Genomic DNA, 27,966 nt, shown 5'->3' on the forward strand with positions numbered 1-27,966 from the left:
TCTCTGAAGACAAAGGAAATCCAACGCGAAGTGCCTCGAAGACCCTTCCAGCGTCCCGGCCCCTGTGGAAGGATTCGCTGCGGGGCACCGGGAGACTCGCAGTGCACCTCCGCGACAGAGGCCCTGCCTAGGGGGCGGAGCCGCGCCCTCGGAGCCCAAGACAGAGCGGTTTTCCCGGCACCGAAACGTTCGACACCACGGGTGCGGCTCTCTCCGTGCCCCAGCATCAGCGGAAGACGCCGTACCACTTTGCCACCACCCCTCCATCTGGTCCCCCCCCCCCCACCAGGGGAGAAACAGGAAAGGGGCAGAGAAGGAAAGTGGGGGAGAAAGAAAGATGAAAAAAATGAAAAACGAAGAATGAAAGCGAAGGAAGTATAAAAGGGCAACCAATAACTAGGGTAAGACAGGTACCCCGCACATCCCCCTCCCCATAGGAAAGGAGGGAAGAAGCCGAGAAGGGGGAACTACATACGAACAAGGGGAAAAGAAAAAGAAACAAAAAGAGAAGGACAAATAAAAAAAAAAAGGGGGGAAGAGAAGGAAAGGAAGAAAAAAAAAAAGAGCAAGAACAAAGAAGCAGGCTATACCACCACCTATCTCTGTCCCCCTCCCAGGTCACTCAGATACCGGAGCAGGAACAAGTGCCCCCGTCGCCACTCACAGGCATCGTTGGGGCCATGGCGACAACAGGAAAGGCGCCCAGGAATACACGCCACCAATCACAACGGACTGGTGGCAAAACAACATAAAGAGGGGCTCGTCTGCCCCTTCTCCAACATTCTCCCCACAATTCACTTTAACAGGAGTGTCCTATGACGAAATATAACGAACCGTAACGAAATCTACCAGCGACGGCTAGTAGAGGGCACTTCTTTAACTATGCCCCGGTCTACAACGGGCCTCACATTTGTTTAACTATCTCGGTACCCTTATCGCCATAATCCCGCCGCCTGACGACAACAGCGGATCGCCGCTCTCCGCAGCGGCCTCTGGGGCAGTATAAATAAAGTGGGGAAAAGGAAAGGAAAGAAACCCGAGGGAAAACAAGAAAACAATCAACAAAAAGGAGAAGGAATAGAGACGAGGATCAACTGATTCGTAAACCTCTACCCCCACTGGATCCCGAAGAAGGCCTTGGACCCAACCGGGTAGCCCTCGCAGGCTGTCAAGGCGATGCCCTGTAGCAAACCAAACCATAAATCCACTGGTAAGCCGGCACAGCAGCTACTATTTTCAGAGGCGCTCCACCATAAACGACCAACTTCCATGGCCACAGGGCCTCACGCATCACCACCCTCAACCCAGCCCATCGTGATGTCCGACAAGAAATAGTCCACAACCATGGAACGGATACTGCAGGAGATCACCGCCGTCAGCCGTCGAATAGAGGGAATGGACGCTTCCATATCCTCCCTGACCCTAGAAACCAAATCCATGTGATCAGACGTTGCAGGCTTCCAATCTAGGGTGACAGGTTTGGAACATCATATGGGATCACTGGAAAAGCAGATAGCCACGTCCGAGGACAGAGACCAGGACCTCCTCTACCTCAGGAGTAAACTCACAGACTTGGAGGACAGAAGTCGAAGAGACAACATCCGCCTACTTGGGATCCCGGAAAATGAAGAAGGCACAGACATACAGGCCTTTCTGGGCTCCACCCTTTCCAAATTGACCTCATTGGACTTTGATCCACCACTGGAATTCCAATGAACACATAGAGTTGGCCCGAAACGCTCTGACACATCCCTAAGGCCTCGTCCGATCATTGCTTGCCTTTTACGGCACAACCAGGCCCGACAAATACTACAAGCAGCGCGCAACCACGGACCTTTCCAGATAGGCCAACATGACATCCGAATAACAGCCGACTATTCTAAAGACACCAACGAACGCAGAAAGGCCTTTCTAGCTCGAAGACCCTGACTTCGCCAACTAGAGATGAAATACGGCCTTTTTGATCCCGCAAAAATGTGGGTCACCAAAAACTGAGTAGCCAAGGACTTTTAGAACCCCGAAGAATTTAGACTTTTCCTTGACTCTTTCCAACATCAGCCCATGGACTCTATCAGCACAAACCTCCCACTAGATGTCTCAGGGGATGACGGGGCAGTGGAACTTTACCCCCAGGCCTGGAGAACGAAAGTACGACCCAATATGACACGGACACCTGTCAAAGGGGCAGGGACCTAGAGAGACTAGCCAGATCACACAATGATAGGGGCCAGGTCCTACACGCCGTGGCAGTTCACACCCAGTTATCGGAAAGAGATAAATCTCGCTCACCTTTAAAACCAACAAGTGTATCCCCCTGAGATGGCGACCTGCTACAGTGCATATATGAGACAATTATGAAAACACTGAAGTACGACCGTCGACAACCCCATGGACAGATGAGTACACATTCGGATCTTGCATTTGTGTTTACCTTATAGCTATTAATACCATATTCAACAATAGACGATTCATATGCTTATTCTCTCTACAATGTAATATGAGGTTCTATACTTTAACAATACGGCGTAGGCTATTTATTGCATGATACAAGGTACACATATTAGTGCACCGACCCCAATAGGCTACACATGTCAGGGCTCTGCTCTATAAGGGCGTAACCAAATATCTAATAAATAAGCTGCATTCCGCAGCAATAATGCAACACAGCTACACCCGACCTAACACTTAATCCATATTGTTAAACCCTCCCGCCAGACCCTATTAAACCCCAACACTCACCCAGAGGCCAAAACAAAAATAAACTCAACTATGCACAGTGACACAAACCCTAATACTCGACAGGGTGACAGCACGGCACAAAAGCCTGCCACAGGGGATATCATGTCACAGAGACATTCTATTATACTTCACAGAGATACAATACAACACCGGAAGCATAGCATATAAGATAACACATACACGTACATCTTAAAGCTTCATCCTGGTGCAACGCAGTCCTGTCATACATACATGACTGCACCTGATCACGCAGATAGACAGTAGACCAATTACCCGGACATACAATCTACACTCCCCTTATAACTGTCGACACTCCAACAGGCGACTAACACACCTGTGTCTTTTATAATGCACTGCAGCAAACCGCAGTATCATAATATAAATTATCAATAGCTCATACCGAGCACGCATATTCGTACTTAGACTAGCACCCGCTGACGCACGTAGCTCCCACGCGAAACAGGGCCTTGTCCACTCATGATCGTACCACATGATTAGCTAACAAACTGACAACCCCTTAATGTACTTTACAGTATTATGACGCAATAATACAATACAAGGCGCATACGTTGTAGTGAGAAGCTCACGCTGTTTGCACATAGACCAGGACTCATTAACCCTTACTATCGACTCTGAGATATGTTTTATGACACACAACCTAATAGACGACAATATGATAGTATGGCAGGGAACTATGTTATATTATGTTATAAGAATTAACAGGTTACAGTGATATTATGTTATATGTTGCAGTGATATTATATAAGTATGGAAGTGTCTTAATTGTTATGTGCAAATATATTCCAAAACCTTGGCCCGGCCCAACACCGCACCGTCCTATACCCCCCCCCCTCCCAATCTCCCCCTTCCCCCCTCTCTTTTGATCTTCATCTCCCTGGCCCTTCTCCTCCACCTCTACAAAATCTCCCACCTCCCCTCTAACCCTAACCCCTACCCCCCTTACCAAAGCACCCTTATAACGCAGAACCCAACATGACAGCACTAACCAAGCATGGAGGTCGTCTACCACCCCATACTCGTGAGCATGCCAACCACGCAAGACACAATATTAGATACCACCCGCCAACAGACAGACCTCCACCCACATACAAGCGCGAGCCTCCCCCCTACCACCATCATATTAAATACGATGTTAAGCCTTCAGTAAAATAAACATATTTTATATACCAAGTTCTCCTCACTGCTTAGACATTGCCCTCCCTCCCCCATTTCTTTCCTTCCCTTCCATTCAGGATAGTAAACCCGATCATCATTACTAACATGGCCACTGCCCCTCCTCAAGCTCCCCTCACAATGCATCCGTGGCTACCCCCCTGCCCCCCCGGAACCCGCGTAATCTTTTGTCATAAACCACAATCGGCTGCCCTCTGTCCCTCTCTCGCCTCCCCGGTAGGGATCGAATAGACGGCACTGGGAGCTCTGATAGGAATCGGACTCGCCATCTACAGATCTATCCTTAGGGGGCACTGGACCCCTAGTCTTTCCTTCCCCCTCCCTTCTTCTCGGTACTTTCTGTTATTCCATCTTATTCCATCCTATATATCAACTTTAACACCCCTTCCCCTCGCCTCCATACTATTTTTCTGCCCCCCCCCCCTTTTTCCAACTTCTCTCCCCCCCTCTTTTTTATCCTTTCTTTCTTACCTAACCTTCTTTGTCTCCGCTCTTCCCTTCCTTCTGCGGGAGTATCCGACCCCCACCAGCTGCCCTCCCTCTCCCCCCCTCCAAACTACCACATTACAACAAGCATAGCCCTCACCCCAATGGCCGAAGCACCTCTCCCCCCTCTCACTGCTACCACCCTCTGGATCGCTGAGATCTCGCCCTACCACTTAGCATGTCAGGGAACGTCTCCCACGTGACGCAACCACTACGAATCCTCTCCTGGAATGTACACGGTATGACAAGCTACATTAAACGGAAAAAGATTTTGTCCTATCTCCAATCTAAAAGAGCGGACATAGCCCTGATCCAAGAGACACACCTTGATAACCTGGAGTCCAATAAACTCAGACGTGAGTGGGTAGGAAGGGTCGCCTTTAGTTGCTGCCCAATGGACCAGGAAACCGGGGGAGGCACGTTTCGCAAATGCGGTGTAGCGATACTAATACGCAAATCCCTCCCGATTACGATCATTAAAACATGGAACGATACGGAAGAGAGATATATATTCGCTAAATTAAAAATAGGAAATATCTTCATATGCGTGGGCTCTGTCTATGCATCAACCGGCACAAAGCGCTCCTTTTTCCTACAACTAAATCGCCTACTGACCGAAATCGGAACCACCCGCTACTTTATAGGGGGAGACTGGAACCTTGCTCGAGATGCCATACTGGACAGGACAGGCCCCATTGATGTGGGTAATAACCACGACAGGGCATTACTGACGGACCTAACCACGGATGCAGGTTTAGTCGACTGCTGGAGACTAACACATCCAAAGGACAAGGAATACACTTTCCTATCATCTGTTCACGGCACTCAATCATGTCTGGACTATTTCTTTGTATCACATACCATAATCCCTCAAATACAAAACACTAGTATCCTAGATAGCGGACTCTCAGACCATTCCCCGATCCTGCTCTTGATCCAAGCAGGTCTAGCCTCTCCCGTTCGCAAACCATGGCGCTTTGCTATACATAGATACCGCTCTTCCCCAAGGGAAAGAACAACTTAAGGCCCATATATCCACATATATGGCCGAAAACATGGGTACTGTGGCTTCCAAACGGGTTCTCTGGGCAGCAGCAAATGCTACTTTGAGAGGGAATATGATGCGGGATGCGGCACTAGCTAATAGAGACAGGGAGGCTCGCCAATGTACCTTAGAAAACACGATTCAGAGCCTCCCCAAACAATATACCGCCCAGATGTCCCCCGCGTTACGCCGCTCGCTCGAACAGGCCCGAATGGCACACAATGAGCTTTATACAACGCTGGTGGAATACGCGTTACAAAGACTACGCGGTCGTCACTACGAGCAAGGGGAGAAGGCTGGACGCCTCCCAGCGGTACAGCCCCGGAAGAGGGAAGCTGCCTCCGCTATCCCGGCCATAACATCCTCCTCAGGAGCGGTATTGACCCGCCCGCAAGACATTGTGAACAAATTTGCTACATACTACCAGCATCTTTACACTCCTGAAATAACGATTGACCACGTACGGACTGAGGCATTTCTTACTGCGGCCAAAATACCCTGTCTATCGGAGGAAGGCCAAGCTCTCCTAGAGGGCGTTATAAGCAGGGAAGAAATAACGCAAGTTATTGCAAACCTCCCCTACCATAAATTCCCGGGTGAGGACGGATTCCCTGCGGAATTCTATAGATGGGCAGGAGAAGAGGCAATCATGGCAGTGCATGAGGCACTTACGGAGGCATGTCAGGAGGGCTCTTTGGGCGCCCTGTCCAACAGGGCCACAATTGTTGTTCTGTCTAAGCCAGGGAGAGACCCCCTACTTTGTGGCAGTTATCTCCCCATTTCCCTCTTGAATGGAGATGTCAAACTCCTGGCCAGCGTCCTAGCAGCACGCCTATGTAAAGTGATACCGTCCTTGATTCACAACACCCAGGTGGGATTTGTAACGGGTCGCACCTCCAGAAATTATATGCGCACCCTTTGTCATAACCTACTAGAATCACTACACCTACCAGAGGAAGCCCTGGCCCTATCCCTCGATGAGGAGAAAGCATTCGACTACATTGAATGGCCCTACCTATTTACCACCATAAAACATTTCGGCCTCCGAGACCAATTTATCTCCAAAGTTCGATTACTGTATGACCACCCCACGGCACAAGTTAACTGTGGGGGCTTCCTGTCAGACCCATTCCCCATTGGAAGAGGCCCCCGACGGGGCTGCCCCCTTTCACCGCTCTTATTTCTGCTAGCAATGGAACCTCTGGCTACAACTATATGGAATTCCCAACAGATAAAATGTATCCCTCTATCTTTATGCCGACAAAATCCTACTAACCTTGTCTGACCTAGAAAGATCCTTGCCATCACTGTTCTCTATCTTAGAGGGCTTCGTGCCCCTATCCGGATACCGGGTAAACTGGGACAAGAGCGAATCGCTGCCTCTATCTCGCGTAACAACGAGGGCCGCGATTCATGGCCTCCCATTCAAATGGACCCCGACTCGTCTTAAATATCTAGGAACATATATCAACCGAGGCCTGGAACACATGATCAGGGACAATCTCGACCCTCTTATATCCCAGATGAAACAGGACTTCCCCAAGTGTGTCACTACTGGGCTTATCCATGTGGGGCAGGACACAGGTGCTCAGGATGGTTACCCTTCCGCGCTTTACATACGTACTAGGTATGCTCCCTTTGCAGGTACCTCTCTCCCTCCTCCGAATGATCGATGCCTCAATAAGGTCCTTTGTCTGGGGCACTACACACCCAAGACTGAAACCTGCAACAATATTGGCACGACGACCCTATGGAGGCTTAGGTCTACCCTCAGTAGAACAATATTCTCTAGCCCTACAACTATCGCAATTAGCGTACACACTACCAGGAAACCCGGACCCCCCCCCCCCACAATGGGTAATCACGGAGAAACTCCTACGGAGGCAGCACGCAGAGCTAGGAGGGATATACACTGACTATCCCCATTCGTCCAACCCTATCCTCATGGCCACAAACACAGCATGGCGCAGAGTTCACCGCCTATTGGGCATACACCCCTTCTTACATGCCCAGGCCCCTAAAGCAGGTAATAAATGCATAAAAATATGAGGAAACATCCTTAAGTGGCCCCAATGGAGCAAAGCTGGTATCCACAATATATCCCAAATAGTGGACGGCGATCGCCTCTGAACCTTTGACTCCCTACGGGAAGAGTTCGGCATCCATAATAATCAAGGATGGCGATATATACAGCTTGAGCACTGCATGCGCAAGGCCCTAGGAACCCCCCGTGGACAATCAAGGCCTCACCCGTTGTCACTTACCTGCAGATATGGGGTCGACACAGAGGTGTTATGGCCGGCCTATATGCAGAGATAACGAATCATCTTTACTCGCAGCCCCTCCTAGAGCGACTGCGCCTAAAGTGGCAAGAACGACTAGAGATAGCCTACACTGAGGAAGAATGGCCGGACATAATTGAGGCCTTTTTTAGGGGGGTCTGCGAGGCCCGCCTGAAATTCTGTCTATTCAAAATTCTCCAAGAATGGTATTGGAACCCCATAAAACGCTTCAAGGCAGGCCTGATGCCAAACGCGAAGTGCTGGCGATGCGCAGACCTCCACTGTGACCTACTTCATATTCTATGTCACTGCCCGACAATACAACCCTTATGGGAAGCCGTGCGCCACACACTGGCGGACTCCATACTGATACCAAGCCCGACACCGCCGTCACTCATTCTTTTACACAATATGTGCCCGTACCTCCTCCCTATCACGACCCCATAAACGGCTGCACCATACGGCAATTGCCACAGCCAAAATCTGCATACTCCGACATTGGAGGTCTAGCATTGCCCCAACATCAGCAGAATGGATGACAGCCATGTTTTAAACCGCCACTCATGAGCGCGTAATCTACAACCTACAGGATCAAGTGGCTCTATTCATGGAAACTGGAGCCCCTTCCTGATAGGATCATAAGGCAGCGGGTGGATGGTCGGTGGACAGTAGTCGATATTCCAGGACTCCCTCCTTCTCCCTCCTCCCCCCCTCTCTGCCTTTCTCTCCCTTTCCTCTATTCCCCAGACTGCCCGCCTTGGAAAGCGCCCCCCATCCCGATACGTTTAAACACGTACTAGACGACTCACTTCTTCTCCTCCGACCCGATCAGTGCCCAATCATCCAATGTAAACAGAAAGGACTCGACCCCTTAAACATCTAAACCCATGTTCACACAGATATCCCTCTGATCACTCTCCCCCAGCATTATCCTTCCCCACGCATAGGAACCTGTACTCCATATTAAAACTATCTAGACACACATACCATATTGCACAATCCTACACGATAACCCACACTGGACAGGGAATAACCTTAACACTTACTTAGTAGTCTTAAAATACTGACCCTAAGGCTTCCCTCCCCTCCCCTCACCCCTTCTAATCTCTCTTTTCCCCTTTTTTCACCCTACCTCCCTCTCCCCTACTGCCCTTCCCCATGATTAACTCTTTCTCCTATCTCCCACCCTCTCTCCCTATCCACTCCCAACCACTTACCCATAACCCTATCATTTACTACTAAGGATATCCATTGGATTGCACACACCCATATACTTATTGTGAGATTATTTGTTGTAATATGGAGCTCTGAAGATATGCTTATGTACACTCTGTACCGCCCTATACTCCTTAATAAAAAAATATATTACAAAAATTAATTAAAAAAATATGGTTGTGATATGTTTCCACACAATCCTGGGATGATTTTCTTTACACCAAACACATTACCTATGCCAGCATTTCCCTTGCAGCTGGATTCTAAAATACAATATACTGTGTATATTGCCTGTGTGTGCCCGGAACCCATAGATAACTGGTACATGTCTGGTTCTACAATGATGAGGAAACCTAGAGGAACAAATCTGGGGGTTAAACCTTAGGACAGATAAGTTCCTGCTTGAGGGAAGACTGGAGAGAATACTGACAATTATCATGCCCAGCACAATCTTTTGGCAAGTCAAGATCATACCCCCAGCAATAAAAATCTTCAGCTGTATAAATGTTAAAAATGTATGTGTGGGGAAATGGCTTTTTGCAGGCTCACTCCCACTTTTTGACTATTAGGTGCTGGTGTAATGATTCTGTGATGCACTAGACCTTGGAGACCAGGCCTCAGGGCATGTGTTCTGGTGGCATTTACAGTTACTGTCCACAAGAAAGTCTTCTGCTCTCTATGGAAATGTGTGAACGACTCCCATTAAAGGACACAGTAGGAAAATCAACAGATAAACTTCATTGAAGAGGACCAAGGGCAGATTCACTGTGGACCACTGCTTTGTCAACTGGCCTCCCGACAAATGTAGTTGATAGAGGTGAGAACTTAAGTGCACAAAACGAACGGGGTGGCGTCTCGCCAAATGAGGTATATGCAGTCAAGCATGTGCACAGTACATAGCAGCAAAGGCAGTAGTCAAGGCCACCCACCTACTTCAGCATAGCAAAATGGTGCATCCATGTTGGCCTCTATGCCAGAATATCCTCATTAAAGTACTCAGCTTAGTGATTTCAATGAACTGTGCGAGAATTGGTAAAATACACATATCAAGCAGCATTGGAAGCATAAAATGTCAGGGATCATTTTATATAACTAGGTTTAAAGTTTATAAAGTTGACTGACAAACCACTGGCTGGCTTTCCATGTGTCAGGCTTTGAGGCCGATTTAATTATGGGTGGAGTAAATTACTCTGTTGCCCACGTGGAGGGACTCTCCACCAAATTTATAAGTGACCACCAAGCTGGCAGTCATTTATAATGCATTGGCAGGAACCTCCGTCACAACAGTTCCTGTTAGTGCGTTTTTCTGTTTGGTGCAGGGCTTCATCATTGGGATGGAGCGCTGTACCATACAGGTTCCTTTTTTATTTTCAAAAAGAAAATCCTTAAAAGGGATGTTCTTTTTGAAAATAAAAAAATGCAATGCTCTCCTCGCTATGGGAGTTCTCTCCCATGGTGAGGGGAGCATTTAACAGTTTTCACTTCCCTTTCCGCCAGAGTTTTCCGGTGGTGACGGGCAGTGAAACGGACCGGTCATTCTGCCAATCTAAATCAGGTGGGCAAAATTAAAGGTCCCCCTTGGACTTCCCTTGTTCCGTAGGGCCGTCCGAGGGGTTAACTCTAAGGCCCACTCACAATTAAATTTGGCGGGTGACCACATTGTTGGCGGTAAGGATACCCCATTGGCGTTGCAACAGAGTATTTGTGCTGCCAATAATTAAATAGGGCCCTTTGTAATGCTGATACTACTAACATTCACTACACAGAATGAGTAAGCATCTCGAAAACAGTCTGAAGGATTGCTTTTGCCGCTCCATGTAGTTGGTCCCAGTTTTGTTTCTCAAATTCCCTCATATCTTTTTACAGGCCACTTCCTGTTAACCTATCTCCTTCTGGATACGCTGAAGAAGTCAGCCCCTGCAAGGATTGTGAACGTGTCCTCTTTGGCCCACCACCTTGGAAAGATCAGGTTTGAGGATATACACTGTGAAAAAAGCTATGACAGTGGTCTGGCATACTGCAGGAGCAAGCTGGCCAATGTACTTTTCACTCGCGAACTTGCAAAGCGTCTGCAAGGTATGTTGGCAGGACACAGCCTTTTGCCTTTTGTTCGTGATTGTGCGATATTGTCTTGCATTACTACAGTGAAAATATAAGATCACCTCATTGATCTAGAGGTAGGATTTTATTTTACCTGGGTGGTAATTAATGTTCTTTAGCAAGACATATTGTTTAACCTGCTTTGAAGTATTGTTTGCCCAGTGGCAACACTTTTTTCCAGTAAAGTCTAGTCTCTTCGGCTCACTAGCAACCCATCCCTTGCAGACATAGGTTTTACCCAATTTCAGGGTAATCAGTAGTCCTTTATCAATTCAATTTCTGTCTACTGGTACTTCATTTAGCTTTTGGTTGATTATAGCTATCATATTTACTTAAGGTTCTTCTTTCAGCTTTGTTTAAGCATTTGTATCCCCTAGGCCTTCCACGATATTAGGGTAGAGTTGTTCCTGCTAGGGGACCAGCAGAGAAGTTCATGACTTCTTGATTTCCCATATTTGTGAGCTTAGTAGGCTGTCACCTAAAGCTCCAGGCTGAGAAGCTTCATTGGCATAACAATTATGGTATGGTTTCAGTCTTGATTATGTGAATGGGGGTATCAAGTTGACAGTTCATGCCAGCATGGCTGTCAGATGGGCTCATAAAAATAAAGGTGCCTTTATGAGGATGGTTGGGAAAAAAGATCCACACCTTTTGATAATACTTAATGTGTATATGTGTGTGTACCTCCCAGCACCTATACACTCCTCAGAGAGAGAGGAGATGGGGTAGATGGGCAAAGCTCTGGCCAGAGCATCTGCAAAAGAGAAGGCATCACTTGGCCCTATTATCTGCATTATAAATAACCACAGACAATGAGTCCTTGATGGACAGAAGGGGAATACTCCTAGCAGTAAACTGTTAAAAAAACCAAACACTGATTAATCTACTTACCCAGGGCCAAAAGATGGTGAGAAAACATTTACACATTCACCATGTCTTGCAACCATTATCATATTTCCTCCAATAATCACAGACACGGTGAAGGGTCCTGAAAACATTGCAATCGTGATGTTACTGAAAATGTTAAGCTGCAGCACTGAAGCTCTGAGCTAGAGAGTAGGGTAGTCTCTGCCCCACTGGATCATGCAGCAGGAAATACAGCCACCAGGAATAAAAGGATACTCAGTCATTCCTCTGCACTGATGAGGAATGACTCAGGAGGCCGAAGAATACATTTGAATAGTGATGCGGGGTTGGGACAGGCTGAGTGCTGCAACAACTAGCTGCAGCAGTGAAAACAGACTGTGGGCTGACGTGGTGAACTGAAGTTTAGATACTTGTGGCCTAATTCCAGAGCAGTGGCTCATTACGTTTGACCAGGTCATGAAAAAATGTATTTAACATTTGAATTGACAATAAGCAATCATTTTGGGTGCAAAATAGTCCATGTAATCAGAATAGCAGCTGTTGGCAAGCGACATGATCTTTCACCCAGCAGACCTTGGCCACACAGGCCAGGTGGAGTTGTCAGACCTGTGGCTAGACTCCTGACTCAATGAATGTGCAGTGGCAGATGCCTCCCTTCATGTGGATAAGACCTGTTCCTTCCAGACAACCCTCCAGCAGTGTAATAGGGACCCCATCCTGAGGCAAAGACCCCAATAGCAGGTAATCACTCTTTGTACTTTCCACCAGAGAGTGGAACAGGATGCAGCCGGCCATTAAATCCTGTCAGTCTTAGTTTATTTTTAGGAACACAAGGCATACTTCTAGACAAAAAGACAAGAAGTATCCTGTTAAACACAACGCAGAGCGAAATGAGGAAAAAAATACATCACTCTTGAACAGGCAGTGAACAACCTCAGAACCTCTAGGACAAAATTCTATTTCAGCCAGAGGTTTATATCTTCCACTACTAGAATAGAACCAGTCGACAAAGACCAGAAAGAAAGATGGACACCCTATTTAAAAAATGTGCTAAATATAAGAAAAGTGTAGTCTTGATGGATTCTTTACAACTACCAGTAGATGGTTCAAGTTGTAAAGCCATTGGAAAGTTTGTCACAGACGTTTACTTCTATGGTGAAGTTTTCTTCCTCCCATGGTAGAGAGATGAATGGGTGGAGGAGGCCTGACCTGTAAACCCCTATTGTTCTGTTTCCCCGGGAAAATAAGACATTTTTCCTTAGTTAGAAGGGGTGAAGTCTAAAAAGCAACAAAGCAGCGCACTTAGAACTGTACCTTACAGCCGCAAGTAGAGTAGTTTGCTTCTCCTTGCTGACACTTTGTCATTCATCTTGAATCCCTGTCCAATGTGCCCCCCTGCATGTTGTTCCTTTTGTAGGTTTTGTTGCAGTGTTACATAGCAGCTAATGTTTATATATACCAGGAGGTGGCATAGTCAACTCTACAGTTTACTAAAGCACCAACCAAAATGTATTTTAAAAAGAGAAGATTAAAAAGGAATATTTTTCTCGGCGCCGCTAATGAGAAGAAGATGCTACTGAGAAATTAGTTGACAGGCTGAAATTAGGATGTAGTAGGACACTTAAGATCTAAATTAAGTCACAAGCCACAAAGGGAAGATGGAGTTGTCAATCTGAAACAAGGATGGAAAATGTGTTTAGCCATCGTTGTGAAAATAAGACCTGTGATAAAGAGATTTGTTGGTTGTCGATATGGGGCAAAGATTAGGAGGGAAAGGAAAAACAGAATTAACAAGTCAGTGCTTTTCTAAGTATTCTCACTAAAAGGTGACATTGATTTGATTTAAATGTTATATAGTGTATAGCGCTCGAATGCCCAGGGGCTTCTTAGCATTGCTGCTGATGTAGATGGAAACCTTGGAGCAATGCTTCTTAATGATTAAAGAACCAGGTCTTAAGAGATTTCCTAAAGGACAGAAGGTCTGAGCAGTTCTTTAGGACAATGGGGGGGAGGGGAGTTCCATAGCTTTGCTGCCCTCCAAAGAAAGCTTCTGCCCCCTCACAATGCTCATTTGGCTTCCAAGGATCTAATTTTTCTGGTTGGAACAAACCAAATGAATCTGTCCTGGCGATAGCCCAGGCCTATTTTGTGCATGGCCTTAAAGGCTATACAGAGAGCCTTAAACACTATCCTCTTTACCACTGAAAGCCAGTGTAGCTTACCCAGGCCATGAGACACAAACTGATGTATAGAAGTTCCCGACAAAAGTCGGGCTGCTGCATTCTGTAGCATCTGAAGTTTATGAAGAAGTATTTTTATGGATGCCCATAAATAGAGCATTCCCATTATCCAGTTTGAATAGGGCAAACAGGTAACCACCAATTTTTGGAGGTCTTTAGTTATGAAGGGGCAGATTTCCTGATTATTTTTAAAGTGAATAAAACTGACGACACAAGGGTAATAACCCGATCTTCAAAATTGAGTTTATTGTCAAAGACAGTCCCTAGGTTCCTCACTTTCTGGACTGGTAAAGGAAGTGTCCCCATTTCCTGAGGCCACCAGCTTGGTGACCAAAATGAAGTGTCTGAGCCCAGGAGAAGGACCTCCATTTTTCCGGAATTAAGCCTCAAACAATTACACTTAATCCAATTGCCTATTTGAGACATACAAGCTTTGAATCCTGAGGCAGTATCTTCAGGATTGCTGGATAACATCGACACCACCAAGAACCCAAATGATTTGATCAGCCTGGCCAGTGGGGTAACATGAAGATTGAACAAAGTTGGGCTCTGCAAGGAGCCCTGAGGCACCCCACATGGCAGAACTGATCAGAAAATAAATCTCCAACTGCAACGCGCTGCACTCTGTCGGAGATAAAGGATTTTACCAGGCTCCGGGCAAGGCCGCTTATCCCTAACTCAGCGAGCCGGTCAATCAAACACGCATGATTGGCAGGCCATTGAGAGAACATAGATAAGCTACACATAACTAACTACTGTAGTGGGTAGAAGGTGATCTGCGAACCAAAGAAAGCTCATCTGGTGATCGTAAACTTTACACTAGATTATAAGCAAGATGTTACTTATGATAGTAATCGGGCTAAACCATTTGTTCATGGTAGTATGTAGATAACTAGAGATCATGGTTTTCAGTTAAAATCAATAATAAATGATAAAACCCTCCCAACCAAATATTAAGTTTTCAGTGGAAACCGGAAGACACAGAATTTTCTGCACTTAGACTGCTATGGCGCCCTGTTTTGTCAAAGCTGTTTAGAGGCAAGCCGTATCTTTAGCCACTTTTCTACCACTAGGCAATGCTCGGGGTGGATGGTAAGCCAGCCAATATGTCATTGTAGCCGTCGCAAGGTGCTTAGGTCTCCAGATACAAACTACTTCCAACTCCCCGTGTCTGCAGTTTTGGGAGCGTAACTCAGTTCTTCTACACTGAGCTTCATAGTCTCTGCATTGTGCTGTGCTGCATTTATTGGCAAGATATTTAGCTGTGCTTGTTATTCCTGCAAAGGGCTGGACAGGGAATGTGGGACACCTCCACAGAACACAAAGCTAAACTACTTTGCACAGCATAAGCTAAACAGAACCACAGTAGTCCTTGTATTGTTTTTAATTAAACACAGGCCCAAATGCCTGCCAGAAATCAGTGCTTAGGAATTCTCACAGTGAATTCCAAATAAATAAACACAAGGTCTGTTAGACACAACAAATACACATATAAGCTTTAAACAGTAATACAGCTCTTGTTTTATAGTCTTGGCACTTGTAACAGGTCACCTCCTGATCCTACTAGTTAACGTCATCCACAGTGTGACCTACAAAGTCAAAGGCCAAAGGTCTCGTGTATATGATGACTTTTCTTTATTACTTCAGGTGGTATTCCATACAGCAGCACATTTGTTCATACAGCCAACAGTATGCATATTAATTCTTTTTACAGCATCCTCTCCTCGACCAGGGAGAGCAGGAAAAGGCCCAGATCGGACAGTATAAATACATGTGTTAGGTCATTCCCCTCTTAATATCTTGAGAGAAAGAACAGGAGAACTTAACTCTGACTTTCAATATCGGTCACAGAACACTCTTAAATGTGTACCTCAGGGACTAAGTAGAAAATCCTCTTTCAGTCAAACATTGTATTTTAACTAACGAAAAGAGCAGCAGGGTGCAGCGTTAAACCCACCACCAACCTTCAGTCTGCTGGAATGAAATTTTAATGAGGCACAAATATATCTAAAATCGTGCACTTTCTTGACACGAGATGGAACTCTCGTGCTGGGTGTTTGAGTTCTGGAGGACATGATAGCCAAGGGAATGAGAGAAATAACAAACATTTTAAACAACTACATTTAAGGAAAAGGTAGCATGAAGTAATGAAGAGCAATGAACAATTGAAAATAACAATGAATGAGGTTCTGAAGGAAATGAAAACAAAATCCCTTCTAAGCATTGGAATACACCATCCCTGTGAGTTGTTACTGGAAACAAAAGTAGGCCCTGAAAACCACTGATGTGGTGTTTTGGACACACTGAAAACAAACGCCACCTAAATTCACAACAAAGAGAAACTGAAAACAGGAAAGCTATAAATAGTTATGCTTAGAGCATGATAAAATCAGACTGTGAGCCGCTTTCCCACTTCGAAGCTGCGCTGATGATGTGTAAGGTACGATATACAATAGATTGTTTCTAAAAAGAAAAGCAATGATAGTAAATGGTCAAACTATAAAACTGTATGTCTGGCACAAACTGTTGAGAAAAAAAACACACTTCATACGTTAAACATATCCAAAATTCATGAAAAATTGACCTCCCATTAAAATGGGAAAGACAGAAAAAAGATAGTAGAAGGTTTTTAGACGAGGTAGCTAGCTAGCGCTAATATGAGGGGATTGTAGGGCACTATATTGATATTGACAATATCGGCCTGCAAAAACATCATTTCCATACATCGCTCCAGTACATCTACACTGATACCTATATTGGACCTATATGTTATTTGACAAACGTGTAACATTAAGAGTTTCACACACATTGCAGATTCTTGCCCATACTCTGTAGGGTCCTGGCTTGACACCAGGAAATTGCTCTAAGTGTTAAAACCTTTCCAAACCTTCTTCATAAGAGCTTCTTCTCATTTTCTTCCAGGAACACAAGTTACAGTAAACGCCCTGCATCCTGGATCTGTCCATTCTGAGCTCGTGAGGCATTCGTTCTGGTTAAGCAAAGTCTGGAACGTTTTTTCCTTCTTCCTCAAAACCCCAAAGGAAGGAGCGCAGACCACCATCTACTGCGCAGTGGCTGAGGAACTGGAGTCTGTCAGTGGAAAATATTTTAGGTCTGTGCCAGCGACACGATGGCATGTTGCCATATATGTTCAAATAGTTCTACCGCTTGTGTTTAAAGCAAAAACAAATTGGTTATTCACCAGTTACTCCTATGCTTCTGTACTTTACGAATGCTGCAGCTTAGATGAGTGTGCATTACTCGTGTACACTGATAAGATGCCCGTTCTTTTAATCATATCTGTGAAAGTACTTTGAATTGTGTGTAGGATGCATGCAGTAAATGTCTTCTCGCATGCTTTATGTATTTCTTTGTTTTCTATAACATTCTTCTACCCAGGTACAAGTGGTCGGTTCTAGGATTTGTGGGGCCATGGGCGGAAAATAAATGTGCGAGGCCCCTCTAATTTGCATACACATTCAGGGTTGTTTGCATCTCAATATATGCCCCTGCTCCTGAAGCTGCTTTATGCAGACCCCTCCTGGGCTGCAGCCCGCCCCCTTAGCCACCTGCCAGCACCTGCTAGCAGTTAACAACTCATATATGGCTGAAGGTATGATGATTGCTTATCACAGGAGCAGGTTGAAACCGGCAGGGAGCTAAACAACAGGGCAATAATCACACCTGTTCAGGGGGTGGGTGTTGCAGCTGCAATTTGCAGAATGTTTTTCCTTGATATTGTGGTTGGCCCCTCCCCTGGAATTCGCCTGGCTATAACATAGCAGCGAGCGCAGGGAAGGGGGCCCCTTCCCGTCGGCCCAGTTGCTAGGAGACAGCTATCCTGCAGTTGTCTAGGTGTCTCCACACTACTGCGGGCCCCAAGTTGGTGGACAATGTGGAGCCCTGGGCAGATGCCCACACTGCCCATGCCTAGCATCGGCACTTACATGGTGTCCCTGTGCTGAGAAAACAATATATAAATTGAATATAGCGTTTAAAAAATCTAAAGATAAAACATTTATTATTTAATTTTAAAATATTTTAATAATCTTATTTGAATATAATAATGAAATGTAACATTCATTTGTATTAAAATACAGTTAAGTTGATTGTAATTAATTCTATATACTACTTTTAATCATTATTAACACATAATCAAAAATGTAATGTTTTTCATTAGGTGTGAATATTGTTTTTAATTTAAACTAAAAAAATAATAATTTTAATTTAGTATATTCAACCTAATTAAATTTTAAATGTAAATTGTTATTTATGTTGTAACCTTGTTTTTGTTTTACACATTTTTTAATAAATATATAAAAGTAACTTACATTTATATCTAATCCTGGTAGTGTAGATGTGTATGTAGTGTACACACGGGTTGGACCCAATATGTCTGTGACACAAACTTGTATTCATGTGTTTCCGGCTTTGTGTATTCTATTTCAATTATGACCTTTCACAGCTTTGTGGGTCTTCTCCATCACTTTCATAGCAGTGCTTCTCTAACCTACATGCTAGCTTCAGAGGACTACCAACCAAAAGTATAATGTAATCATAAGTTTAATGGCTTAATGTACAACTAAGGAAAAAAGACTACCATTGTATTGGTGGCCCGTGCCGCAAAAAAGTATTTAATTCTTTGCTGCGAAGCACACCTTGGGGATATGCGTGGCTAAACTCTTCATGTGTACCGGGTTTCCAGTGCCCAACACTTTCTACACGCAGATAACCCAACCGGAAGCTATACGTATCCTTATTTAAGGGACATGCAAAGCTCCTGACTTGGCAAACTAAAGTATTGGCGAAGCCTAGTGTGCTTAGTTCACTGCAGGAAACTGACTCGTAGGGCCTGATTGAGAGCAATTGTTAAGGTGGCAGCAATGTTTGCATTCCACTGCCCGTTTATAAAGTGGTGTTTCCAAGGAATCCATTACCTGTGGCTCTCCCATAGGGCACACCCATTTGGAGGCTGTGGCACCAGTTGAAATGGCATCAAGCCAGCTTCTGAATTTAAAGTTACTGGCCAACCAGCAATTCCTGCAGCGTTGTGCAGGTAGTCCCTGAAAAGTGACATTTCAAATATGAGTCCTGGAAATGTTCCAGGACCCCTACTTTTGTTTAGACCTACACCTCCGTAGTGGGAGAAATGAGGAACCACAGGCGTATGGCTGGAACCTGGCGATGAATAATGAGTTGATGGCAAGGGGTGGGAGACACCAGGGGCTGTCTGTCCAATGTTTTGGGATACATTGTAGGCTGTGTGACACATGGTAGGGAGAAAATTGTGTTTGTGTGATGAGCTAGGAATGGTCATATTGGAAGCAGATCTTGGGGTAGAGTTAGGGGGACAACAAATAAAGGTGCAGCGCATGCTATGCAGGTGAAAAAACAGGTGACGGAACTGTGGCAGGTCAAAATACAGCATCATTCCTCCTGCCGTGTTGCATAGTAACTTTGTCAAATCAGGAAGGCCAAACTTGGCACTTGGTCTCCCTATCCAACGGTACAGATGTCAGCTCTTGGATGAGCTCTGGTATTGAATGAATTAGATGACAGTTGTGCAAAACAGACCAATGATGGGCGGGTCCATGAGAGACTTTCAGGATAACCACTGACTACGTAAATTACATGTGGAATCTTTTTAAGCATAATTATGTTATTTGGATATTCTAAGTTGGATATCCTTGGATTAGAGAGATGGCAAGCAAGGAATGCAACCCATTATTGGAGGCGGAAGAGAGTGGAGGCTAGTCTTATCTTCTTTCAAGAATGCTCTGGTGTCTCTTGGAGGATGCTGTTGTGCTACAATATTTGCATTAAATGGATTAGGGCATTGAGTGAGATATGTTCAGAGAAAGAAGAGCAGCAGATGAGGCCCTCATTAGGAAATAGACTGAAGCATCCAACAGCACAGTGGGGTGTCTGCAGCAGAGATTGCTGTAAAACTGCCAGAATAGCAAATTCACTGGTAATGTTGCACCCTCATCTCAAACAATTCCAGCAGTCTTTCAGATGTGGAAGCATGTCACAGCAGGTTTAATTGAGCTGTCATTTTGGTGGCATTTAACACTACATAAGAAATAAGGAAACAGAAATCAATGTTGGGACAGTATAATCCTCTGCATGGTGAGAGACGTACCCCTGGCCTGAGTGCCCAACTGTGGTGTTGTCTAGATTCCTAATGCTGACTTTTTGTCATAGGTGACACGGATCATGCATGAGCGCCATGACATGGGCCTGTCTCATGGCTTGGGGTCCTGGGCACCAAAAGCACTACCCTCATAGTTGTGAAATGCAACTACCTTCACCAGGAGTGAAGCAGCACAAGCGCGGTGGTGGCAACATACTGTATAGCGACCAGTAGTTGTGAACAGATCCTTTTCACCCTGTGTCATTGGAGTGAAGCCTACAGCTCACTCATCTTTTTAAAAGTTATGCTGCTGTGTGCTCACCCATGGCCTACATCAGGTTGCTGTGGAAGTGTATTCGTGGTGGAAATATGTGCTGAGCGCATGTGTGCTCTCAAGAAGTACACTACATGTAAGGGTCAGGTGTGGTACAGTGCGCACATGGTAAATGTGTGTGCTGGCAGTGTGGTTTGAAAGTAACACACTCTGGTACACTACAGACAGTGTGTGCAGACTGAGTACATGTGCTGCATGCGGGTATGCTGGTGGTAGCATAATGGATGAGGATAACAGTACTGGGCAGTGAGTGTGCTGTGGATGTGCACTGAGTGCAGAAGTGCCTGCATTGGTACAGTACATGAAGTACAGTGGGTTCCTTTTTGAGAAACCAAGCCCTGTCTGGTGAAAACATGAGTAAAGGAATCCCCCCTGACAGTTTTGTGTATTGCTACATTCCTGTAAACTAGGTGGGACAAGCACTGGAGGATGGGAGAGCCAGGCTCTCTCAGTGCATTTCAAAGAGCTCTTTGATTCAGTGACAGATCACAAGGAAGGGGCCTACACACATCTCAGGAACAGATAAGGGAATCATAAAGATGATAAGGGAATCCTAAAGAGTAGGGCTGAGGGTCCAGGATTAACATTTGTATGCAAATATCAATGTGGCTGACATCCAGATGTGAACTTTGGTCACTCCCATGAATCTTGTTGTGGGTCAGTCAGCTTCAGAGTCCTGCCTGCTGTGACAGACATCCTTCAGGAGGAAGAAAAAAGGGAAGAGATGTCTATTTCAAAGAAGCAGAACCTCAACACAACGCCAAAGACACTAAATAAAATCTTGTTCCTGGAAAAAGACTATAAGTAGGGGAGTCTGGGACCCCAGAACTTTGTAATCTGCCCAGCAGCCAGACTGGACTTGTGAGGAGGGAAGCTCTGCAAGACTTCTGCCTTTGACCAGGACTAGGGGCCTAAACCTGCTAGTCTCCCTGCTGGGTGAGGGGACATCACCAAGGAAAGCCAAGATCACCTGCCCTGTAGTAACAGCACCTGCCTGTACACCAACGTTAGTGTGCCCGGAAGGAAGAGGAGAGAGTTGAAAGAAGCAAGGTCCAAAAAGAAGCCCTGACATGAAGACTCCATGTGCGAGGAGTGAGCAATCCATCCCCACACGGATCAGGCCATAGCCTGTGTGCAGGACTGAATCGGCAACCTCATATGCCAGGAGGGGGCATCGCAAATGGAACTTATGAGCACAGTGGGAGAAACCCACTCACCCTCACTGATCGGGCCGTAGCTGTGTGCCAGACTGAGTCGGCGACCCTGTATGCCAGGAGGGACTTCCGTGAACTGACCTTCGGAGCGCGGCAGCAGAAACCCACTCCTCTCACCGATTGGGCTACCACCTGTGTGCTGGATTGAATTGGCGACCCCATATGCCAGTAGTGGCTGCTGTAGAGTGACTCAAGGAGTGTAGTGGGAGAAACCCATCCCCACACCAATCGGGCCATAGCCAATGTCCTGGATTGCCTTGGCAACCCCGTATTCCAGGTGTGGCCACCATGGATGCCAACATCAGGCCAGCGTGACTGGACGTGTGAGAACTGAAGTGGTGACCGTGTATCAGCAGAGGGGCCTTTGGAGACGCTGAGGGGTCCAGGTCGTCGCCCAAGAAACTACTGGGACCAAGGGAGGCCTGAGAAGCAATAGGACACCACCGAGTCCAGTTGGAGCACCCGGTGTCCCATGGGAGCACCCCCATCCCTCCTGAGGTTAAAGTAACTTACCGCATAACCACTGGAGCAGAAGCAAACCCCAGCCGTCTGGTGGCATGGCTCCAGGGAGACAGCTGGTGCCTGCCAGATGCTGCTGCGTGTAACCGCTTGCAGCCCGACTTTACAGGGCTGCACTGCACTGCCGAGGGGTACATTACCGCTGGAGCGGGTAACCGAAGAACTGGGCCTTTGGGGCCCCCAAGGGACACACCACCATTGGTTCTGCAAACCCCTAGACTCTTATGACTGAACTTACTAGCAGAGTCTGAGGTAAGAACTCTTGAGTACGGCCTACTAGCTTACATTCCCTGGATGCGGTCATCAGTGAATGGGGAATAATCAGGCTTTAAATGGGCAGGGACTGTCTGGGACTGAGTAGCTGCACTTCTTTAATTTGCAAGGGAGAGTACCTGCACTTTTCAGCACTGCTGCAATATATTCAATTGAAGAGTAGTGGCACTTCTTAGGAGCAATCAGGTTCTCTAAGGAATGAGTACCTGCCCATCTATATTTCAGTTTAAAACACTGGGAATAACCAAACCCATTGCACTAGAAATTAAAGGACAGGGGGTGGTCTGACAACTACTAGAGCCCCAAACTCAAGGGGATTGTGGTATTGCTTTTGAGTGTTGTTTACCTTTGCATTTGTGGAGTTAGAATTAAAATACTTCTTTTTTTATATAAAAACAAGTATTTGAGTGGACATTGATTTATTGTTTGCAGTGGTTTCCCGTTGAGTTATGAGTTGTGTTCACTGATCTGAATCTGAGCGTCTCCTGAAGGAGCCTTGACAGCTCAAGCTACTTGCCCAACTGTGAGTCGGGTGCTTGACCCAGTTATGCAGTATCCATAGTAGGGTGGACACTGGGATATCAGGAGTAAAAGACCTCAGCCACCTCGGTTGGTCCGTGGCCCTCTGAAGGGGGCTCTGACAAGCGCACAGCCAGTTTCTCTGCTTCCTGGACAAGAAAAGAGTATGTAGCTGATGATGCCCTCATGTTCTACGTGGCATTCCAACCCAGTCGTATGGTGTAGTTCCCTATCCCAGAAAGCAGAAGGCAGGACTAGGAATGGCTATTCCAGGCCTGTGTGGTGGATGTGTTAAAGTATGGTTTATAGGTGTGTGTTAATGCACACTATACTGTCTAACGGCATTGGGGAGTGTGTAATATCTACATAATGCCACCATTTTGTGCTCAAACAAAGGAACTCCAAGCCCATGCAGTCACTACCAGATTCCTTGTTCCTTTTGGGCTCCACAACATTTTATTAAAGAAATATGCAAGGTGGATGTGCCAAGTAACCAACATTAGTAATGGCCATCTCTTTTGTGGGAGATCCTGTGGAAAGGCCTAAGCATACCACTTAGACATTAGCACTAGGAGACCATTAAATCTTTCCATTCTCCAGGCACAGCTCAGGCTGACAAGGCATATGCCAGAGTGATGAATCGCTTTGAGAAGAATATGTCTTATGAAGGTTCTTTGCCTCGTATATTTTTATGGTTTGGGGTCCACGATGTGGTCCTTGTCTGGGTTATACCATTTAGCTTTCCTAAGCCCCCAAAGGAATCTAGGACCATAACAGGGAAGTGCAAAAAAGACAGATGTTTCCAGACTCTTATACTGACTTATGCTCATGTAAAGCAGGGATGTTTAAAATTAGACAAACCTGTCAGAGTCTCGTACATGTCCAGGTGATCTAGTGAAGCCCTGCTCCGAACCCTGAAATGAATGTATGCGCCTCAAACGTTGTTCATCAGAAATCTGGTAATCTATGTTCCCAAATTGCCTTGAAGCAAACTACCTTGCAGCATTATTAGTGTAAGAAATTGGCAGGGGCATGTAAAACTCACTGCGTACCTGTGTGCCAGACAGCCTAAAAAAGGATCTCCGCTTGGCAAGCCCTCAGACAACGTGCTACTGCACACAATGCACATACTGACAGGGTGTTTTATAACTTTTTTGCGTTAAGGAGTCTATGTAGCAGGTGAGGGCCCGCTGCACATTTGCAATAAGGGCTGAACACAGTGCGTGTACAGCTCGTTAAGCTCTGTAATTGCCACCACAGGGAACTTGCTCAATGTCAGCCCACCAGTAGAGCTAGATTCTGGAACCACTGCAGCGAACCGAGAAATACATCTCTGGGAAATACAGAGTGAGTAGCAGAAAATATTGTGACAATTTAGCACATACAAACATTGATAGCTTGCAAAAACAAGCATTTGCAATGCAACGGGTCTCGTGTTTGCTCATTTTAGAGCTGATTGCATTAAAAACTCCTAACCCGACTTTTCACCTATCCGGAAAAAGTGCATTTTTGTACATAACCCGAAAAAGTGAAATTAACTATGTAAAGCGCTCGACTTCTGCCAAGCGAGATCGTGCTCGTAAATTAGAGAAAAAGAAGTCCACGACCCCGATGGAAAACAGCGAGCCTCGCATGTTTTCTGTACTTGGTCGCTGCGCTCGAGGAGGGCTAGCCACCGGAAAAGGCATGACGTATGCATGCATTCGACTAATGAAAGCAAGCAGATTGTATTAGGCAAGCCCAAGAACCAATAAAAAACACTGATGTGAGGTTGACAGGGCTCTGAGCCCTTTTCTAAACACTAAAGCGTCTCGCTGCGATACGCATGCGCGAGCGCATGCAACGCAGGCTCGACCCTAATGAAGCCAAGAGACACACGTCAGTTGTGGCCTAAACTCCGGGCCTAATACCCTCATGTTGAATAAATCAAGCACATTCAGTGCACAGACATGAGCTATGCATCAAGGCATTTGATGCATGTTACATGATCAAACATACAGAAAACTCTGTCCACACGTGTCACTACAAAACGTGCAGTATTTTCCTAATGCCGTTTTAGAACTGCAGCTCAAGAAGTGCATTTGTCTGTAATGAAAGAATCAGTTAATAGGAATGTGTGATATGTCTGGAGCTTATTATTCTGTTTGATATAAGACCTAAATTGGAGATGGCATTCTACTCGGTGTTATCAAATGCAAAAGTGCTGCCCAAAGCGAATCCTCCAGCTCCCAGTGCCCTCTTTGACAGACAGACAGATAGATTGCGTCAGACTGCTAGAAAGTAAGTTGACCAAATAAGTCCGTCATGTAGACACAATTTGTGGCCCTAATGTGAGTGAAACGTGGATTATTCACTCTCCTAAAAAACTAGCTTCAGGGATGCTAGCCAGCATGGGTGCTGAGGATTCAGGCATACAGGGAACACAAAAAGTGGTGCTGGGGACACATCGCTAGCCCCATTTTCTGTCCCTGTGCACTGTTCAGAGTTATCCACCAGATGGCGGTGTTTCCACCTGTGGTATAGGGTTATGTTACATTATGTTCTGTGTCCCGATTTATCAAGTTCCTACTTGAGTTTGCAGTGTCTGACTGCTGGGCCTACAGTATAACCTCACCTCTTGTGTAAAAATAGATGTTTTAATGCTAGTTTCTTTTTTGCTTTTTTAAAGTAAAATAGGGAGGTGTGATGGGGTACTGAATATTTGCAGAGAGAACTGTTGTTAGATTTTGTTAACTCAGTACAATATTGACAAAAATACTCCCAGTGATGCTAAACGTAGGAAGAAATTTAGTTTTTCAGTGCTTCCCAATGTCTGATAGAGACTTCTAGTTGCAGATTCCTTACTTTAAAATTTCCCACAGGTGTCAGTCTGGATCCAGAGATTTTTCTTCTTCGAGCAGTACTCCTGCGTGCCGTCAGTCGACTTCACGTATGTCCGCGTGGTGGTCGCGGATATTATGTCACAAGTCGGATATACGTGCCACCCTGGCGCACTGATGTCGGTTCTTTTCTTTCTGCGCCACCCTACATGCAGATCCGAAGAGATCTACACCTACAGTCTCTTTTTGACTGGACTTTCAGACTTTTGTCGAAGTTTTTTTTACTTTCTTGGTGTGTCGAGGATGTCGGCATGGAAAACCGGCTTCAAGCCCTGCGACTCTTGTCACCGGATGATGTCAATGATGGATCCGCACCTCTTGTGTCTGCCGTTGTGTTTGGAGCGTGACCACAACCCAAAAGTGGTGTTCCGAGTGCCGGCCCATTAACCCGAAGGCTTTGAGGGAGCAGTCCCTAAAGCTACTTGGTGCCCGGTGCTCAGCTCCGTGTCGCTCCCGGTTGAGAGGAAGGTCCTGAGACCGCTTGCTGAGCCCTGACCACTCGTTGTAGTCCCATTCAAAATCTTCAGGAGACTCTGGTAAGAATAAGAAGTCGAAGAAGCACCAGCGTTCTTCGACTTTAACCCAACATCGGCGGACGTGACACGGGAGAAGGAGCATCAGTGCTCCAGGCCTCCGTACTCAGAGCCTGCTACTGGGTCGGCTCTGCACCTCTCCGAGTTTCCAGGAGCTGGAGCCGCCCCTGCCCCATTGAAGGAATTTTACAAGGCCCGCGCCTCATCTTTGGGCAGTCCGCCCCGTCGGAGTGCCTTTGGGCCCCCTTGGGGTCGGCAGGGGCCACCTTGGGTTCCGGACTGGCATCAGTTCCTGACGACTGTTCCGACGTCGATGATCCTGACGCTGCCTGGGCCCACGGTCGGTGTCGATCTCATACTTATTACAGACTCCGACATGGAGCTGGACCGGCATCACTCGATGCCAATGCCGACTTTGCTGGGGACCTTGCTCCCTAGGTAGTATCCTGACCCGTATTCCTATGGGTATGGGTTCAGTGAGATTATTGGGCAGCCGCTGGACCCTTTAGAATACCAGCTAAAAGACCCTGTGGACTGGGCTCAGGAAATGGGGAAGCCAGCAGTCTGGACACCTCCCCTGACGCTGGCATGATTTCTCCCCCAACCATGGCTACATAAGAGGGGAGCGTCTTATTCCATGGTGGTGCGGAGAGCATCTGAGGTCTTGGGCCTCGAGCTGCCTTCTGTGGATGACAGGACTAACCTCCTGACTTATATGCTTCACCCTGGGGCTACCACATCCGAACCCCTTTTGCCCTTCAATGAAGCCCTCACTGATGTCCCTGGGGACCTGGTCCAAACCCAGTACTGGGGATCCTCTGAACAGGACAACAGCCCACCGCCATAGACCTGCGCCTAATGACCCAATGTTCGTGACCCAACATCCTACCCCTGAGAGCTTGGTTATCCAATCCTCAAAATCCCATTGCGTAATCACTTCCATGCCCGCGGATAGGGAATCGAAGAGGCAGGATCATCTTGGGAAGAAGCCTTTTTCTTCCTCCAGCCTGGCATTGCAGTCTGTGAACTTCACATGCTTTTGGGCCGTTATATCCATACTTTATGGTACACGGTTGCGCAAGTGCTGCCACAGGTCCCAGAGGAGGCCCAGGCCAATCTCTCCAAAGCTGTTGGTGAAGGGAGAGACGCAGCTAAGTTCAAAATCTGATGTGTGCTGGATGTGACTGACTCTCGAGGCAGATTGGTTGTTTTGATGGTGGCCTTGAGATGCCAGGCCTGGTAGAGGACATCTTACTTTTCAGGGGCTGTCCAATCCACTCTTATGGACATGCCCTTTGATGGCACCCATCTCTTCAAAGACAAAGCTGATTCAGCGCTCAAGTGCATTAAGGAGTACTGGGCTACGGCCTGATCCCTAGACCCTGCAGCTGCCC

General features: G+C 46.3%; 1 protein-coding gene across 1 annotated transcript in view; it reads left to right on the forward strand.

Moving 5' to 3' along the window:
* LOC138260412 (retinol dehydrogenase 12-like) overlaps positions 1-27,966 on the forward strand; it is a 163,277-nt gene that overhangs the window by 131,868 nt on the left and 3,443 nt on the right. Inside the window, exons 5-6 of the mRNA XM_069208868.1 lie at positions 10,828-11,037; positions 17,091-17,280. Coding sequence (XP_069064969.1) covers positions 10,828-11,037; positions 17,091-17,280 — 400 coding nt within the window. The remainder of the gene's footprint in view (positions 1-10,827; positions 11,038-17,090; positions 17,281-27,966) is intronic.

Source organism: Pleurodeles waltl, chromosome 9, assembly GCF_031143425.1.
Source record: "Pleurodeles waltl isolate 20211129_DDA chromosome 9, aPleWal1.hap1.20221129, whole genome shotgun sequence".
Taxonomy (NCBI): domain Eukaryota; kingdom Metazoa; phylum Chordata; class Amphibia; order Caudata; family Salamandridae; genus Pleurodeles; species Pleurodeles waltl.